At 38.2% G+C, this 19,088-nt stretch overlaps 1 protein-coding gene across 1 annotated transcript in view; it reads left to right on the plus strand.

Moving 5' to 3' along the window:
- Nucleotides 1-489: 489 nt before the first annotated feature.
- The window catches only part of DZIP1L (DAZ interacting zinc finger protein 1 like), a 41,678-nt gene continuing 23,079 nt past the window's right edge, over nucleotides 490-19,088 (plus strand). The window contains exons 1-4 of the mRNA XM_036747288.1: nucleotides 490-1,020; nucleotides 4,759-4,843; nucleotides 11,609-11,730; nucleotides 12,613-12,774. Coding sequence (XP_036603183.1) covers nucleotides 505-1,020; nucleotides 4,759-4,843; nucleotides 11,609-11,730; nucleotides 12,613-12,774 — 885 coding nt within the window. The 5' untranslated portion in view covers nucleotides 490-504. The remainder of the gene's footprint in view (nucleotides 1,021-4,758; nucleotides 4,844-11,608; nucleotides 11,731-12,612; nucleotides 12,775-19,088) is intronic.

Genomic DNA, 19,088 nt, shown 5'->3' on the forward strand with positions numbered 1-19,088 from the left:
ATAAAATAATCTGGAGAAGGAAATGGCAAACCACTCTAGTATCTCTTCCAAAAGGGGTCATGAAGAGGCAGAATGATTGAACAAAAAACATATATACACATGTACATATATATTTGCTTATTTTTCTCAATTCTCTACATATTTTGTAATGTCAGAACTTTATCAGAGAAATTTGCTGCAGCTTTTCTCAGTTGTTTCCCTTCTAATTGCATTGATTTTTATGCAAAACCTTTTCAATTTTGTGTAATTAAAATTGTCCATTTTATTTCCTCTTTGGTTCCTCCTTACCCCTTCATTTTATTAGTTCTTTTACATTTTAAAGAGCTTTTTAATCTCTCAAATCTCTATTTGGCTAATCATGATTCACATTTCGGTCTCATTTTAATTTGTTCCTATTTTTATTACTAGGTATGCTTTGTAAGTACATTTTACTTTATCATCTTAACTTTCTCCCAGCTCTTCTACCTGTTACAGCTGCCCTTGTTAAGAAATCACCAGTTCCTTATGCCAGGCCTAGCAGCATCCATGGACCATCTGGCCAATGAAGGCAGCTTTAGGAGAATGTTTCCAGGTGCTTATGGGACCTCAGCTTTCAAATTCCAACCAAGGAAAGAGAGCGTGGATTGGAGGCGCTTAAGTGCTATCGATGTGGATCGGGTAGCTCAGGAGTTGGATGTGACCACTTTACAAGACCACATCACTGGAGTCACTTACTGCAATCTGGACTCAGAGAGATGTGCCTATTGCCAGCAACCCGTGGACCCAGTGCTCCTGAAAGTTCTCAAGATGGCCCAGCTCATCATTGAGTATTTGTTACATTCCCAGGACTACCTGAGTGCCAATATAGTCTCTTTAGAAGAGAAACTCCAGTCTGCCCTGGAGCAGCAGGAACACACTGAACAGAAACTGGGCAAGCAGGCAGAGGAGCTAAAGGAAGTGAAGGAGGAGAGCCGGAGGCGAAAGAAGATGCTCGGCATGCAGCAGCTACTGATCCAGGCTGGGGCCAACAACCATCACAAGGTGAGGAGTCAGAAATAGGATGTGGAAAGGCAAAACAGTTCAAATCTAGGTTTCTGAAGTCCTTCATCTGGTAGTGTTGTCTATAAAGCTAGAGAAGGTTTTTCGTTTGTTTTATGAATGGTAGCTTGAATGTTTTGGTTGTGGAGGTGATTTTAGCATTTATAAGATCATAGGTCTAGAGTTGGAAGTGACCTCAAGGCAATCTCTTCAAACCCCCTCATTTTACATTGGAGGAAACTGAGGCCCAGGCAGGTTAAGTGATTTACCTAATATCATACAGGTAGTAAATACCAAAGGTGGAATTGAACCGGGTTCTCTGATTCCAGAGCCAGTCAATGCTTTTTTTTTCATTGTATCATGCTGAGTTCTCAAAGGCTAAGTACAGGTAGTTTCTACCAAGCTGTAAGAACATCTACCATGGCTGTTGCCTGAGAACCGGTCTAGCTATGTATGGACAGCCTCATCACCAGCATGTTGGCAATGTCATTTTAGTCCAGGGCAACCTAGAAGAAAGTGTAAGAATCCTCTCTTCCTGTTCAAGAAACCCTTCTAGATTTTATACCAATTTAGAGGAGGAGAGCAAGGTGTAGTATAGAGGTCAAAGTCAGGGCTATACCAGGGAGAAAAATCCACTTGTTATACCATATTACTGGCAAATGGATGACAATTCATATAACGAAGGAATGATTGAAGTGTATGGTGTGTTTATTTCCAAGAGATAAAAGGATTCTCTAAGGAAATCCTACAGTAGGGATCAGAAACCCTTTATAAGAAAGGTGCCAAGTTTCTGACCCTATTTTGTAATAAAAAAGACAAAAGAGCTGATGAGCAGGGGTGAGCAGTCTGGAGTAGGAAAGGATCATTAGGAAGAGTTCCTCCTCAGAAATACCTTGATTCCCAATTTTATTTTATTTATTTATTTTTGCTTTTTGGCAGGGCAAATTGGGGTTAAGTGACTTGCCCAAAGTCACACAGCTAGTACGTGTCAAGTGTCTGAGGCCGGATTTGAACTCAGGTCCTCCTGACTCCAGGGCTGGTGCTCTACTCACTGCACCACCTAGCTGCCCCCCAATTCCCAATTTTAACAACAAGAGACTCATATTAATGAGTTCTTCTAATCTCTTGGGAAGGTTAAGGATGTCAATTCAAGCCTTAGTGTGAATTATTCTAATAAAATAATGTAATTGGTGAGTTAAATTGCTTACTTCTTCACCATTAGCTAAGACTAGCAACATTGAGAGGGGAGGGGGAGGAGGAAAGAGTAATTTTGAGCTAGGGAGGGCAGCCATGAGTAGGGCTGGGAGGCTTTGATTAACCTGGAGAGTAAGTAGCCCTACATAAGTCAGGCTAAAAGACAAGAATGTAGAAAAAGGGGTGAAGGAGAGAAGGTCTATTTTTTTAGTTATGTCATTCTGTGCTGTACCACTAAAAATCATATTGCCTTGACACATGGATCAATGTTTGTGGTATACAACTTAGCTCCTAGACTGGGTATGCTCAGATGGTTTCTGTCACCACTTAGCAAGGTATGACAATATATAATCACAAGAGCCTTGAATTAAACACACACACAGTTTTATATGCTGTAAAAACTGTCAAGAGGAACAACAAAATTTCATTCTTTTGTCTTTTACATGAGTACTACATTCTTGTCATCATTTCTATAGGGAGGATGAGGTAGAACATAAATGTGCTCTCAATCCTTTTGGGGGCATCAGGCATTGACTTGGAGATCACTCATTGCATCTGGTTGTGCACCAAATGGTTTAAAGTTAGAACTACATGGTTCTCTTTTCTCAGAAATTTCAGAGAAGATATCTGTTTTTCTGAATCAGTCTTTGAAGTTATGTAGATCTTATTTATGGATTTTTTGGGCAGGTTTCACTCATGTATAGTTGTAAGGGTGCTAATTGAAAAGACAGGATAAGGAGTGTGTGTGTGTGTGTGTGTGTGTGTGTGTGTGTGTGTGTGTGTGTGTTTAAGCTTGGAGGAATGATTTTCAGCCCTGGCTTATCATCTCTACTTAGCTCAAGAAATATCAATAGATTTAGAGTTGGAAAAACACTTCACAGACCACTCAGCTCAAAATCTTCATTTTGTACATGAGGATGAGAGAAGTTAAGATCACATGATTAGTAGGTAGTAGAGCTTACATTTGGATCGAGTTTACCTGACAAACATACCTTCTTCCATACCATGCTGGAACCCAGAACATCGTTAGATGACACAAAGTGGGAGGCTTTGTCTTAACTGTTTATGTGTAGTAAAAAAAATACTTAGACCTTTTCCATTCTTAATGAGAGAAGTGATAACCTATATTCCAATTAGAAAATTCTTAAATTAATTTTAATTCACTTATATGGAGAAAATTTTACTTTAATTTTAATTCATTCATTATGCAGATAGTTTCTTCATCTGGAAATTCCCTTTATCAGTTAACTCATAGGTCCAGTCTTTATCCATGTCTATCCATATATGCCTATATAAGTATACATTATATACACATATATAGTTGTATCTAAGCATGTATAATTGTATGTACAGTCGATAAACATTTATTAAGCACCTACTATATGTCAGGCATTGTGCCAAGTGCTAGGTATACAAACATGAAAAAAAGAATGATAGTCCCTGTCCTCAAGAAGCTTATAATTTACAGGGTGGCAGGGTGAAAAAGTCAGAGATGTCCCAAAATAATGCAGCCAGGTGAGAAATGAGAATATGCCTGAGCTAAGCTCCCTCCTTAAGGAAGATTTTAGAATTTCATGGTTCCATCCTCAAATCAGAGGGACAGAGGGTGGTGATGAGGTAGGCTAAGAGGATCTTCAAGAATGATAAGATATACACATATATAATTTTATCACACACATATTATTGTGTATATGCATATGACCACATATAATATATGATTATATGTAGTATACTATATGCATACATATGTAATTATATATATAACATTAAACCATCTTAGGAAGAGGGGGAGGTTGTGATGAAATTAAATGAATAATGCTGGGATATCACAATTCGGAGGAGGTTGGATGTCACTGATGTTCAACATGGAAGAAGCAGGGCTGAGGTAAGTTGAGGAGATAGTGATAGTAGCACATTGCTTCAGCATTCTGTACCAATACTCAGGTCCCATGTTCTGGTTCTAAGGAAGTTATAAAAAAATCTAATCTTATCTTTCCACTTCCTTGGCACACCAAACCCAGCTTGTGCCTGCCTACCACTGTGCTCCTCTCCTCCTGATGCTCGTGACACAATCCTGAAGGCTGGGGAGGAGGCTGGAACAGCTGAGCAGTAACTGTGGGATCAGGAAGTGTACTTAGTGCAAGCATTAACCAAGTAGATTTGAAGGTCAAGGCAGTTGCTATCCCTTCCAGAAACTGCTAAATTATTTAAATGTCCATGCTTCATCTTCTTTATGCCCTTCAGCAGCATTGAGAATAAAAAAGGAATTTTTTCATGAAAGTCCTAGGCTACATAATAGTAGAAATATCACTGGATATAGGCCCAGAAGAAATAAGGCTACTTACTGTGACTTTTAGAAAGTCCCTTGACTTGGTTTACACATCTGTAAAACAGGGATAATAAGTCTAACCCTGACTCACTTGGTAGTTATAAGAATAAAAAAAGAAATATATATGTAAAGTATATTGTGACTGTAAAGTGTTTTACAAATATTAGCCATTATTTTATTATCTATTTTAATCTACTTCCTATTTTTTTCATATGCAGTGCCATTTGTGTGACAAGGCTTTCATAAACAACTCTTATCTTCAAGGCCACATCCAGCGAAGACACATGGAGGTCAAGCAGTCTGGTGAGCAACATTTATTGACCCTTTCAAAGCTCAGGCCTTGGTGTGATGGATGTGGGAATACCTGCCTTCAAGGAGCTTATAATCAAAGCTAGGCAATATACACATAGTAAGATAGCTTAAAGACAATACTAAAATTAGTTTAATTGCAAGGTGCTTTCCTCAGCATCCCTGTGAGCTATGCAGTGTTCTTATAATCCCCATTTTGGAGATGAGGAAACTGAGACTCAGGGAAATGGAATGACCTGCCATAGACAGAGGAGACCGTTTGGTGTAGTGGAAAGAATACTAGATTTAAAATTAGAAAATCCGAATTCAAGTCCCAACTCCGCTGCCTACAAGCTGTATGACCTTTGATGAGTCTCTTAGCCTCTGTTTATCATCTGTAAAGTAGAATAATACTTGTCCTTCATACCAGGGATATTGGGAGGAAAACAATTATACAAAGATAAGCTGCTAAGTGTTGGAGTCAGGATTTAAACCTGAGTTTCCTGATTCTGAGTTTAGTGCTCAAGGTACAAATGAGCACCAAAACATTTAGTGCTAGCCAAACACCCAAATACTGAGGGGATAGGATTAAATGAACAATGTAATTAGGGTGCAAAGCTGAGCTTTTTTGAACCCCTTTGATGACAGACTAGTAACATCCTTCAGTTAGCAATTCTGTGGGATTTTGGAGCTACCTGTTGCCCCACATCAGTGTATAGGAAAGGTAGGGTGGAGCCAGATTGTGAAGGGTTTTAAATGCCAAATAGAGGAATTTGTATTTTATCCTAAGGGAATAGGGAGCCACTGAAGTTGCTTGAGTAGAAGAGTGAGGTGGTCAGATCTGTGCTTCAGAAATATCAATTTGAAAGCTACGTGGAAGACAGATTGGAGAGGGAGGAAAATGGATGTAGGAGACCAATTAGGAGGATATTGAAATAATCCAAGCAAGAGGTGATGAGGGCCTGGACTAAAGTGGTTGTGGTTATGGCATGAGTAGAGAGCAGGGAATAGATGTAAGAAATTTTGAAGAGGTAGGTTCAATTAGACCTGGCAACTTATGCACATAGAAGCAGGTGGTGGTTCAATGTATAAAGAGCCTGGGCTGGAGTTAAAAGATCTGAATTCAAATCTGGCCTCAGATATTTACTAGACGTGTGACCCTGGGCAAGTCATTTAACACCTGTTTGACTCAGATTCTTCAACTATAAAATAGGGATGATAATAATACCTACTTTGCAGGTTTGTTGTGAGGATCAAAGGAAATAATATTGGTAAAGTGCTTAGCACAGTGCCTGGCCCCTAACAGGGATGATACAATTGCTTATTCCCTTCGCTTTTCTGTTGGATGGTGAGAGTGAAGAGCTGAAGTCGACTCTGAGGTTGCAAGACAATGTGATTAGAAGATGGCGGTGCCTTTGATAGAATTAGGGAAGTTAGAAGGAGGCATGCTTTGTGTTGGAGTTGTTGAGTTCAAGATCCCTGTAGCCCTTCGGGGGAATTGACCAAAAGATAGTGACTTGGGGTGATGATCCTGTAAAGGAGACTGAAAAGTACGAATCTGGCAAGTAGGTAGAGGCCCACACCAGCAATTTCATGAAAACACAGGGAGGAGATAATAATTAGAAAGAGAGGGTGGTCAACTGTGACATATGTTGTACAGAGGTCAAGAAGGATGAGGATTGAGAGGAGGCCACTGGATTTAGCAATAAAAAGATAATTGGTGACCTTGGGAAGCCTTTTTAGGAATAAACAGATCATACATGAGTTTAGATAGAGCAGGTTTGGTGGAGGGGTGAGGACAAGCAAGAAATTGAGAAATGGATGAGCAACAAGAAAATGAAAATAATGAATGTAGGCAGTTTCCATTACTCCTGCTCAGAAGTGTGGCTATGAAAGGGAGGAGAGAGATGTGGGATGATAGAGTAAAATAAGGATTTTTTTTAAAATAATGGGGGAGAGCTGACATGTTTAAAGTGAGCAGAGAAGGAGCCATCCAATAAGGAGGGGTTTAAAATTATGGCGAGAGGGCTAAATTGCAAGGAAAAGCTCCTGAAAGAGACCCCAACTGCCCACAGTGATATTTAGTTTTGTCCTGAACCTCAAGAGAACTGGTCACTTTAGGAATTTTCTTTTTCTCTTTAGCTATAGGAGTCCATTGCTTCTTTGAAAAATACCCTCCTTGGAATAGAATCGTAGTAATAAAGAATGTCAGAGTTGGAAATAGTCCTATGGCTTATCCAGTCTAGCCCCGTCATTTTACAGGTTTGGAAAATATCTCCTTATTTCTTTTTTTTTAAACCTCCCATAAATATGGAATATTTGACACATTTCTCTCTATTCTGCACAAGATCATATAACAATAGTTCATATTTATATGACAATTTATATTTTACAAAGTGCTTTCCTTACTGCAATCCTGTGAAACAGGTAATGCAAACATTATTTTCCTCTTGACAGATAAAGAAACTGAGGCTGAGGAGTGAAATAAGTGGTCTTTGGTCACATACCTACTAAGTGGTAAAGCCAAGACTTGAACCCATGACTTTGGGCTCTAAGTCCAGTGTATCTTCTATCGTACCACAATGACTCTTCGCTTGGCATTCTTTTTCTGCTTGGAACATAATAATGGACATATTATCCTTGACTCATAATGGAATTTCCTTGGTATTTTTACGCTAAACTGCATCCAACAAATTTTAAGTGAAGGGCATAGAATTGTAAAAGATTAGACTTTGAAGGGTCCTGTAAGTTCATCTGCTTCAACCCATTCATTTTACATTTTTTAGTTAAAATTTATTTTTGCATCTATATTCATTAGGGAAATTGGTCTATAATTTTCTTAACCCATTCATTTTACAAGTGAAGAAGCTGGGACTCAAGAAAGTTAAGTGACCACCTTGGTATAATGTTTTAAAGGGCACTGTATAAGGAGTCAGAAGGCCAATTCTAGTGCTAGATTCCCCATTCAGTAACCAGAAAGCTAGGTGGTACAATGGATGGAGCACTGGGCATGGAATCGGGAAGACTCATCTTCTGAGTTCAAATCTGGCCTCAGACACTTCCTAATTGTGTGCCTCTGGGCAAGCCACTTACCCCTGTTTGCCTCAGTTTCCTCATCTGTAAAATTTGCTGGAAAGGAAATAGCAAACCACTCTAGTATCTCTGCCAAAAAACCTCAAAATGGCATCAGACATGATTAAACAGCAATAAGTATTGAACAAGTCATTTACCTATTTAAGCCTTGGTTTCCTGATTAAATAGGAATAACTGGATTTCTCCTACCTTGTTTCTTAGGATAGCTGTGAGTATCAAATTAAATATTATAGTAAAAGCACTTTGCAAATCTTAAAACATTATAAGAATGTTTGATGTTGTTACTATTATTTTATAAAGTATTACTATAATTATTCTTTCCCAAAATCATCGATTAGTTGATTAGTAGCAAAGATACAGTAAAATAGTATTTTCTCTGTCTTTAGTTCTTTCTAATATATTTTTTCCTATACATTTTTATATCTTAGTATTCTCCATCCACAGAACTAACATTTATCCCAAATTGTGCCATGGAACCTTTGAGAAAAGGCCGTAAGATCTTACATTTCTCTATTTTTCTTTTTGAAGTGAGCAGAATTAAATCTAAATATTTGATTGCTATTATTTATGAACACAGTCCTCCACTAAAATCATACTTGGATGACTCTCCTTGGCGTGAAGTTGATCCTGGGTTCTTTGAGGCTTTGCCAGAAGTGGCTCCCCTGGTGGATCCTGCCAAGTTGAAAAAGCTTCAAGTATGAGCCTGGTAATAGACATTGTGTCTGTTTCCTGCGGCTTAGCCTGATGAATAGGCCCATCACCCAAAGGCTGGCCACCATATCTCATGAAGAGTGTCTTCATGCAGTAGAAAATGAATTGAATTTCGAGTCCTGGGACCACAGTTTCAATCCTATCTCAGCTACTTACCACTTGTTATGACCTTGAGCAAGTTAATACACCTTTCTGTAAAATAAGGAAGTTGGACTAAATGGGGGGTCCTGTCCAACTCTGAATCTATGAGCTTGTGATCGATCTACTAAGATTTTGAGGAGTTGTAACCTGCATTAGTGGAGAGAATGGTCACACTTCAAGGTTCTCCTCAAGGGCTACCTCCTTCAAGAGGGCTTTCCTGATTTACTCTAGTTCAATGATTCTCAAATTATTTTTGCTTACAGTACAGCATTATTCTTTGCTATGAGGAATGGAGCCACACTGAGGGGAAGGCAGGAGACTTATGCATGTTAGTACTACTTCCATGGCATTTGCAAGAGATTCTTGCATGAGCATGTGAGTGCAAGTGTAAGTTTCTGATAATTTGAGGAACACCTAAGGAAATTCAGCCATGTGACAACATCCTTTGAGAATCAATGACCAAGTTGTTAATTGTCTTCCAAATTACCTTTCATAAATATATTTTGTATAATCCTATATTTACTTTTCTATGAAGATATTCACCTTCCTCCAGAAGAATATTAGCTCCTTGAGGGTAAGGACTAATTTTCTTCTGTGTCTGTATTTGTAGTGCCTAATAGGTGATTGATTGATAGGTAGGGAAGAAGAATCATTATAGTTCTGTGGTGCTTTCACACAAGGTCTTACCAGATCCCCAGAATAATTCTGTGAGATTAGCATGAAGAGGCTGTTTTGGAAGGCAAGTTAAAATGTAGAAAATACTGCATTTTGATTGAGAGGTGTTTATGGTACATGTGTTTATGGTATAGGTTTAAAATGAGAATAATCCATCAGTCAACAAGCATTTATGAAGTACCAACTATGTGCCTGGGACTATGCTAAGTTTTGGGGATACAATGAAAGCCAAAAAACCTCAATATAATGACTTTTGAAAAATATTGTGAGAATTGTTTGTTGAGATTTTGAGCTCTTATAAATCTGAAGTGATTTATTGTTCATTCACTGATTAGAAGATCCTATTTGTAAGATCTGATTTGGGCAGTGTAAAAGATGTCAGATGGAACTCTACACTGAGAATCCAGACTATTGTAGAAAGAGGGATTAGGATAAAAATGTCTATGGTACATGGAGTTAATTTACAGGATTTAAATTAAAACTATATTGTACAAATAGTGGCATTTTATACTATGAGGAAACCCCTATGCGGCTCAATATTTTGATATTTTAAGAATCTACTATTTCATGATCATATACTTAGAGCTGGAGGAAACCTCCGAGTCATCTAGTCCAGCCCCCTCATTTTTCACAAGAGGAAACTGGGGCCAGGGAGATTAAGTGACTTTAGTCACACAGGGAATAAGCAGCAGAGGTAGGGTTTCAATATGTGTGCTCTGACTCCAGAATCAGCATCTGTTCCTCTCTCCCATGCTGAATCTAGTTCAATGTGGATACTCCCTTCACCAAGGTAAGATGAAAGCCTTATCTTTGCCTTAGTAGGTGGTCTTCATAAGTTGTGCCCAAAAAAATTTAGAACCTGGCGGAAAACCATCCAATGATGAGCTTCCCTAATTGGAAGCTGATCTTCTGATTACGGACACACAGCCTATTGCTGGACTGTACCCAAAGCTTTTGCATAGCCTCTAAATCTGGTCACTTCCACATCAGGGAGGGACATTAGAGCAAGACTTTCGAGGAGAAACTCCTGGTTAACTTTGTTTCAAAATGATCCTGTCTATTCAAGTGTGGTTCGTTTCACTGCCACTTGTTGAAAGAAAAATGAATTTATAGGTATATAGGCCCTATGAGGATCTAACCATCCTCTAGATTCACATAGGTTCCCAAATTGGGTGATACCACTCCCTGGGGATACTGGAATGATCCAAAGGGGGTGGTAATAGCCTTGAGTGCAATTGGGGGGCATTGAGTAAAATAAGAGGGCAGTGGAAGCATAAGAAAAGAAGAGAAGAGAAGAAAATTTTGAAAAACCACTCGTAAATGTTTCATCTGCTACGTAACAAAGTTAAAGTCATAGTGATTACATTGTTCCCAAGTAAACAGACAAAACGAAAGTTATAATAAGTCAGTGGTCAAGTCTACAAATGGGTCTTAAAAAGCAAGTGTTGGCAGGCCAGTGTGTCATGCATTGTCAGGAAGTCCAATGTGCATCTCCAGGAATATGTACATATAATAACTTGTAGTACTATATGGTTACATGAAACAATATTGTACCACCAAAATTTCAATGTAGGAATCCCCCCCCCCAAATTTGCAATAAACTATTACATTTAAGATGAACATTTAAAAATATTTTATATTTTTTGAAATGATGCAAATTTACAAAAAACCATTAAGGAGTTAAAGAAAGTAGATTTCCAGGGAGGGGTGCTGAATATTTTTTTGAAGGAGGAGCAGCAGGCAAAATAAGTTTGGGAGTCTCTGCTCTAGAGCAAGGATTCTTATTCTGGGGCCTGTGAACTTGTTTTATTTTTTTTAATATTTTGAGCATAAATGATTTCATTAATTAATTAAATTAATTCTTTAAAATATTTGAGTAAAATTGGTTTCCTTGGTAATCCTATGTATTTCATTTCATTCATTTGAGAATATTATTTTGAGAAGGCGTTCATCGGCTTCACCAGACTATCAGTGGGATCCATGACACAAAAAAGGTTAAGTATACTTGTCTAAAAGGCATATCTTATAAATTTAAGGGACAATGAGCATGATAGGATGCTTTCAAATCTATTTAATCCTTTTTACACACACATTTCTAGTGTAGACATTCCTAAATCACTAATTAAGCTTGGAACACCTTTGTTTGGATGGCCTTGACAGAAAAACAGAAGCAACAAATGCAACACATGGAAGATGGAATAGAAGAACTGAAGGCAAAGCTGAAGTGGACCCAGTCCCAGCTGGAAGCTGAGAGAGAGGCGGAGAGGCAACGTCAGCTTCAGGTGGGAACACGAAAGGAATTGAGATAGAGACGGTCAAGAAGATGAGTGGATTTGGGGCTGCAGTGTTCCCTGAGGATGTAGGTTGCAGCTATACAGCAAATTAGAACAATTCTGGATGGTTTTTAGCTTGAGGACCAAAGCTGTTCTTTTTTGGTACACTTATCATAGTAAATTTGATATGTTAGTCATTTGTGTATGTGTGGCTTCCTCCTACTAGATTGTGAGCCCACTTAGGGCAGGATAATAGTAAGTGATTTTATATAGTGCTTTAAAGTTTGCAAAGTTTTGTACAAACACTATTTGCTTTGATCTTTACAATACGCCCATAAGGATGGTAATACTACAGATATTATAATCTGCAATGCTACCAATATTACAATTACCATTTTACTGAGAAGGAAAGTATACCAATTGTTGATTTCAAAAATAATTATAGGTGTCCTGGAGAAGAGATTTGGATGACTTTATCAGACCTACCTGATGAAGTGAATCAAACATACTTGTATAGTAACTCAAGCCCCTTCCTCACCAAATCACACTTTGACCCAAATTATTTTTTGCCTCTTTTGTATCATTTCTTCACATAAAGTGTGACTATTGGAGCATCTGTTGAGGGTGTAGCAATGTGCTCTTGGCAAAAGACGAGAAAGGAGTAGAATAATGTTCTACTCTGCCTTCAAGGGGTACACAATCAAGTTGTGGATGTGTGAGCACGGGCCTCATGGCTTTGTGAGCATCTAAGGAGCTGCTGTATGATAGAGAGTTCTCCTGTGTATCTCCATAGCTATTAATTTGCTGGTTGGATACACAATTAGTGATCAATGATTGTTTTAAAAATTAAATTGAAAAATTCCTTTGTATTTTCCTTGCTTGTCTTTTCAGGAAGCAGAGAATATTTGCCTGAGGGAAACAGAGGCAAAGAGGGAATTTGACAGATGGAAAGAAGAGGAAAGGATGAAGCTTTATCAGGAAATAGACAATTTGAAGCAATTGCTTCTCAATGAATTTAAGAGTGTTACCAGTCAGAACTCTATGCTAGAAGAAGTAAGTTACATAAAAGGTTTACACACTTTCAGTTGGCTACATGTTTAGCCTTTTCCTCACACCAATATTATAGTTCAAATAAATGCAATCTGACATTAGGAGATTGTCAGGGCCTACTCTTCATGGGAATCAGGTATTGGATGATGTCATTTAAATTCATTCACATTTAAAAAATATTTTTAGAGTAACCGTATATTTTTCATATTCTCTCTGTACATCTTCATGTACTTGGTTACATGCCGCATCCACCATTAAAGGATAAACTTTGTGAAAGCAGGGGCTGTTTGTCCTTTTTTTCATATCCCTAATATCTAGCCCAGTATAGTGCCAGGAAACCAGCTCTCCATAACCATGCTATGGGAGGGGGAAGAGTAGTACAAAGCCCTTGTCTTGGCAATGAATTAGCAGTTCAAAATTACATTTCTAGATCAGGGTATTTCCACTTAAAAAGTTTTATTGGTATCATGTACTTTTACATCACTGTCATTTCTGCATATCTTTCTTTATACTTCTTCAGCCTTCCCCCATAGCCTCCAATTTCTCATGAACCTTCCCTTGTGAGGAAGAAAACAGTTAAGCCAAAGCAATCCACATAGCCAATATATCCAATGGTGTTTGCAATATTTTGGACCCATAATCCTCCCCTTACCCCACTTCTTTCTAAGGAAAGGTATATTTCCCTGTCTCTTCACTAGGGCTGAGATTGGTCATTATAATTTACAAAATGTTTGTATTACTGGTGCAGTAGATAGAATTCTGGGCCTGGAATCAGGAAGACCTGAGTTGAAATCCAGCCTCAGGTACTTACTAGCTATATGGCCCTGGGCAAGTCATTTACTTTCTGTCTGCCTCAGTTTTTACATCTGTAAAATGGGGGTAATAACAGCACTTACCTCCCAGGGTTCTTATGAGGATCAAATGAGATAATATTTGTAAAGAGCTTAGCTCAGTCCTGACACATAGTAGATGCTATATAAATGCTTATTCCCTTCCCTCCCTCCTATCACATTATTGCAGTCATGGTAGTATCTATTGCTTTTCTGATTTTGCTTACTTTATTTAGCATTAATATTTTCCCATGAATTATTCACATTTGTCATTTTTTATGGTGCAATAATGTTCCATTATATTAAGATATTATGATTTTTTCCTGTCATTTTCCTACTTAATGGGTACCTAGTTTGTTTCCAGTTCTTTGCTACCCAAAAATGCCACCATTAATTTTTTTATAAATATGAGACCTTTTTTCATATCTTCAATGTTTATGTTATATATGCTCCATATTGGGTTCTCTGGATCAAAGGATATGAATAGTTTAGTTATTTTTCTCTTATAATTCCAAATTGTTTTCCAGCACATAATACATAGCACATAAACTACAGTTTATTGATTTGCCTGTTTTTTGCAAACACCCTGTCTGCGTCTTACAATTTTTTTTGCTGCCAATTGCATAGGTGTGAGGTAATTCCCCAAAATTTTATTTTGCCTTTCTCTTATTAGTAATTTAAAAGTCTTTTATAAGATTGCTGATTGTTATTCTTTTTGAAAACTGTTTATCCATGTCCTTTGACCATTTATCTATTAAGTAATGGTACTTATACCTTTGTGTTAATTTCATGTATATCTTGGATATAGATTTTGTAAGAGATGTTTGATGTAAAGATTTTTTCCCCTGGTAGACACTTTTCATTCCAATCCTAGTTGCATTGTTTTTATTTCTACAAAAGCTTTTACATTTTCTGCAATTGAAATTATCTATTTATTTTGTCTTTTGATCACTTCTATTTCTTTTTGTTTCCAGTTACAGAAATGATGTTCCTACTACTCATGATGGTTAATCTTTCTACTGTTGGTCTCAGTCTAACACACTATCGTAGAACCTTACTTTGGCAGCCTTTCTCCCTCACTCACCTACTTCAGTTTCTCCCTTTGTACTAGCTCCTTCCTATCTGTAATGTGTATTTTAGGCATCTGTGTATGTGTATTACGTATTAGACAATTGGTATAATAGGATTATAGGTTTAACTGATTATAGATACAATAGGATCTCTCCTCATTGGTGGAAAGTGATACTTTGCACACCCCCATGCAATATGCTGGGGCAGGAATTTATAGGCTAGTAAGAAAGATATTGTATGTAAATAGGTAATTGTAATAAAAATGTAAATTTAAATGTATGTAAGGAATACCAACTACTATAAAAGTGAGTGAAAGATCACTGATATCTGGGCAGAACAGGGTATCATCATATTCATGGAAGATATGGCATTTTAGCTAGGATTTGAAGAGTCGCTAGGATATTAACAGGTAGATATATAAGGAATGATATTCTTGGTATGGGATACAGGGTGAGTTAAGGTACAAGGGTAGGAAAATTTGAGGTGTGTTTTGGGGATAGGGACAACAATTTGTCTGGAACAGAGTTACTGTTGTTCAGTCATGTCTGACTCTCTGTGACCCTGTGGATCACACCATGCCAATATCCTCCATGGTATTTTCTTGGCAAGGCTACTAGAGTAGTTTGCCATTCCCTTCTGCAATGGATTAAAGCAAACAGAAGTTAAGTGGCCCAGGGCCACATAGCTGGTAAGTGTCTGAACCTGGATTTGAACTCAGGACTTCCTGACTCTAGGTCCAGGGCTCTATACCATCAGCTGCCCTGGAACATAGAGTACATGAAGGGAAGTCATGTGAGATAAAGCTGGAAAAGTGGGTTGAAGTCAGATTGTGGAATATTTTAAATACCAATGTAAGGAGCCTGGGCTTTATTTGGCACTTAATTTGGAGGCGTTCAAGGCTAGAAGTTAGAGGTTAGCTATACTAATCCAGTTTTACAGTGTATGCTAAAGAAATAGGAATTTGGGAATTTCTATGATCTGATTATTTTTTCCACCCAAATAAATGCCAGGGGCCTCAGAACCATTGAATGTACTAAATTATGTATTCACTTTTCACTTCTCTGTTGGAAAATGCATGTTGCATAGATACACATGCAGAGAATCCTCTTTCAGCTCTCTTCTTCTTAAGTTCAACATTGACTCTGACTCTTTTCAACACTTCTCTGAAAAGAGGGCAGGAAAAAATTAGATCAGATGTTTAGCGATTATTGTAAAGTGAAAATCCAGGGGCACACAATTACTCAGAAACTCTTGTTGTGGCAGGGGTAAAAAGAGGTTAGTAGACATAATTTTTACCCCTGTAAACTGAAGGAAGTTCATGCCTTTCAGGTTAAAGAAGCAGGGATATGAATTGCTTAGTCTATTCATTGAAGAGCTCTTCATTAGGTAATTTCAGAGGCAGTATGGTAAACTGGAGAAATAGAACCAATTCTTTTGGTTCCAAATTCAATACCATCTGTTATTTTTGTATAGATATATCTTATAGTTTGGAGTATTTTCTCTTGATGCATTGCCTTGAATTCGTCTTTTTTTCAAGCCATTATTTATTTATTTAATATTTTTAGTTTCCAGGATTAATTTTCACAAGAGTTTGAATTACAAATTTTCTCCCCATTTCTACCCTCCCTCCCACACCAAAATGGCATATATTTTGATTGCCCTGTTCCTCAATCAGCCCTCCCTTCTGTCACCCCCAGCCCCTTTTCCCTTACTTTCTTGTAGGGCAAGATAGTTTTCCATGCCCCATTGCCGGTATATCTTATTTCCTAGTTGCATGCAAAAACTTTTTTTTTGTTTTTTGAACATCTGCTTTTAAAACTTTGAGTTCCAAATTTTATCTCCTCTTCCCTCCCCACCCACCCTCCCTAAGAAGGCATGCAATTCAACATAGGCCACATGTGTATCATTATGAAAAACCCTTCCACAATACTCATGTTATGAAAGACTAACTATATTTTGCTCCTTCCTATCCTATCCCCCTTTATCCAATTTTCTCCTTTGATCGTGTCCCTTTTCGAAAGTGTTTGCTTTTGATTACCTCCTCCACCTATCTGCTCTCCCTTCTATCATCCCCCTTTTTCATCTCCTTCTTCCTTCTTTCCTGTGGGGTAAGATGCACAATTGAGTGTGTTTGTTGTTCCCTCCCCAGGTCAAATCTGATAAGAGCAAGATTCACTCATTCCCCCTCACGTGCCTCTTCTTCCCTCCCAACAGAACTGCTTTTTCTTGCCACTTTTATGCAACATAATTTACCCCATTCTATCTCTCCCTTTCTCCCTTTCTCCCTATATTCCTCTCTCATCCCCTAATTTGATATTTTTTTAGATATCATCCCTTCATATTCAACTCACCCTGGGCCCTCTGTCTATATATATATATATATATATATATATATATATATATATATATATATATATATATATATTCCCTTCAGCTACCCTAATACTGAGGTCTCATGAATTATACACATCATCTTTCCATGTAGGAATGTAAACAAAACAGTTCAACTTTAGTAAGTCCCTTATGATTTCTCTTTCTTGTTTACCTTTTCATGCTTCTCTTGATTTTTGTGTTTGAAAGTCAAATTTTCTATTCGGCTCTGGTCTTTTCACTGAGAAAGCTTGAAAGTCTTCTATTTTGTTGAAAATCCATATTTTGCCTTGGAGCATGATATTCAGTTTTGCTGGGTAGGTGATTCTTGGTTTTAATCCTAGCTCCATTGACCTCTGGAATATCATATTCCAAGCCCTTTGATCCCTTAATGTAGAAGCTGCTAGATCTTGTGTTATTCTGATTGTGTTTCCACAATACTCAAATTGTGTCTTTCTGGCTGCTTTCAGTATTTTCTCCTTGATCTGGGAGCTCTGGAATTTGGTGACAATATTCCTAGGAGTTTTCTTTTTGGGATCTTTTTCAGGAGGTAATCTGTGGATTCTTTCAATTTCTATTTTACCCTCTGGCTCTAGAATATCAAGGCAGTTCTCCTTGATAATTTCTTGAAAGATGATATCTGGGCTCATTTTTTTATCGTGGCTTTCAGGTAGTGCAATAATTTTTAAATTATCTCTCCTGGATCTATTTTCCAGGTCAGCGGTTTTTCCAATGAGATATTTCACATTGTCTTCCATTTTTTCATTCCTTTGGTTTTGTTTTATAACATCTTGATTTCTCATACAGCCACTAGCTTCCACTTGCTCCAATCTAATTTTTAAGGTAGTATTTTCTTCAGTGGTCTTTTGGACCTCCTTTTCCATTTGGCTGATCCTGCTTTTCAAGGCATTCTTCTCCTCATTGGCTTTTTGGAGTTCTTTTGCCATTTCAGTTAGTCTATTTTTAAGGTGTTTTTTCTTCAGTATTTTTTGGGGGGTCTCCTTTAGCAAGTCATTGACTTGTTTTTCATGGTTTTCTCACATCACTCTCATTTTTCTTCCCAATTTTCCCTCTACTTCTCTAACTTGCTTTTCCAAATCCTTTTTGAGCTCTTCCATAGCCTGAGACCAGTTCATGTTTTTCTTGGAGGCTTTTGATACAGGCTCTTTGACTTTGTTGACTTCTTCTGGCTGTATATTTTGGTCTTCTTTGTCACCAAAGAAAGATTCCAAAGTCTGAGTCTGAATCTGCATCCATTTTCACTGCCTGTTCATGTTCCCAGCCAACTACTTGACCCTTGAGTTTTTTGTTGGGGTATGACTGCTTGTAGAGTAGAGAGTATTTTGTCCCAAGCTTGAGGGGCTGCGCTGTTATTTTCAGAGATATTTCTACACAGCAAGATCTGCCACACCAGTGCTCCTCCTCCCCCAAGAACTGCCAACCCAAACCAGGACTCACATCTTAAGCAGGCTCTGTACTCCTGCTCTGATCTGCCACTTAATTCCTCCCACCAGGTGGGCCTGGGGCCAGAGGCAACCTCTGCTGTCTCTGGGGTGGTGGCCGAACCAAGAACTCCTTTCACTCTGTCCCTGCAGCTTTTCCCACTAACCTTCTCTGTTGTCTTTGGTGTTTGTGGGTTAAGAAGTCTGGTAGCTGCCACAGCTCACTGATTCACGACACTACACCTGTTCTGCCCGGCTCCCAGTCTGGTTGGTCTGGGTGTGGCTTACTCTGGGCTCTGCTCCGCTCTGCTCCCAGCTCCATGCAATAGACCTTACCCTGTGACCATCCAGGATGTCCTGGGCTGGAGCCCTGCTTCTCTCTGCTATTTCATGGGTTCTGCAGTTCTAGGATTTGTTCAGAGCCATTTTTATAGGTGTTTGGAGGGTCCTGGGGGAGAGCTTTAGGCAAGTCCTTGCTTTCCAGTGGCCATCTTGGCTCCACCCTTAATTTATCTTTAATAAGTAATTTGTTACAAACTTAACTTTATTTCAAGAATAAAACCATTTTTGTCTATTTTCTTTCACAATATGACTAATATGAAAA

This window comes from Trichosurus vulpecula, chromosome 2 (genome assembly GCF_011100635.1).
Source record: "Trichosurus vulpecula isolate mTriVul1 chromosome 2, mTriVul1.pri, whole genome shotgun sequence".
In the NCBI taxonomy this organism is placed as follows: Eukaryota; Metazoa; Chordata; class Mammalia; order Diprotodontia; family Phalangeridae; genus Trichosurus; species Trichosurus vulpecula.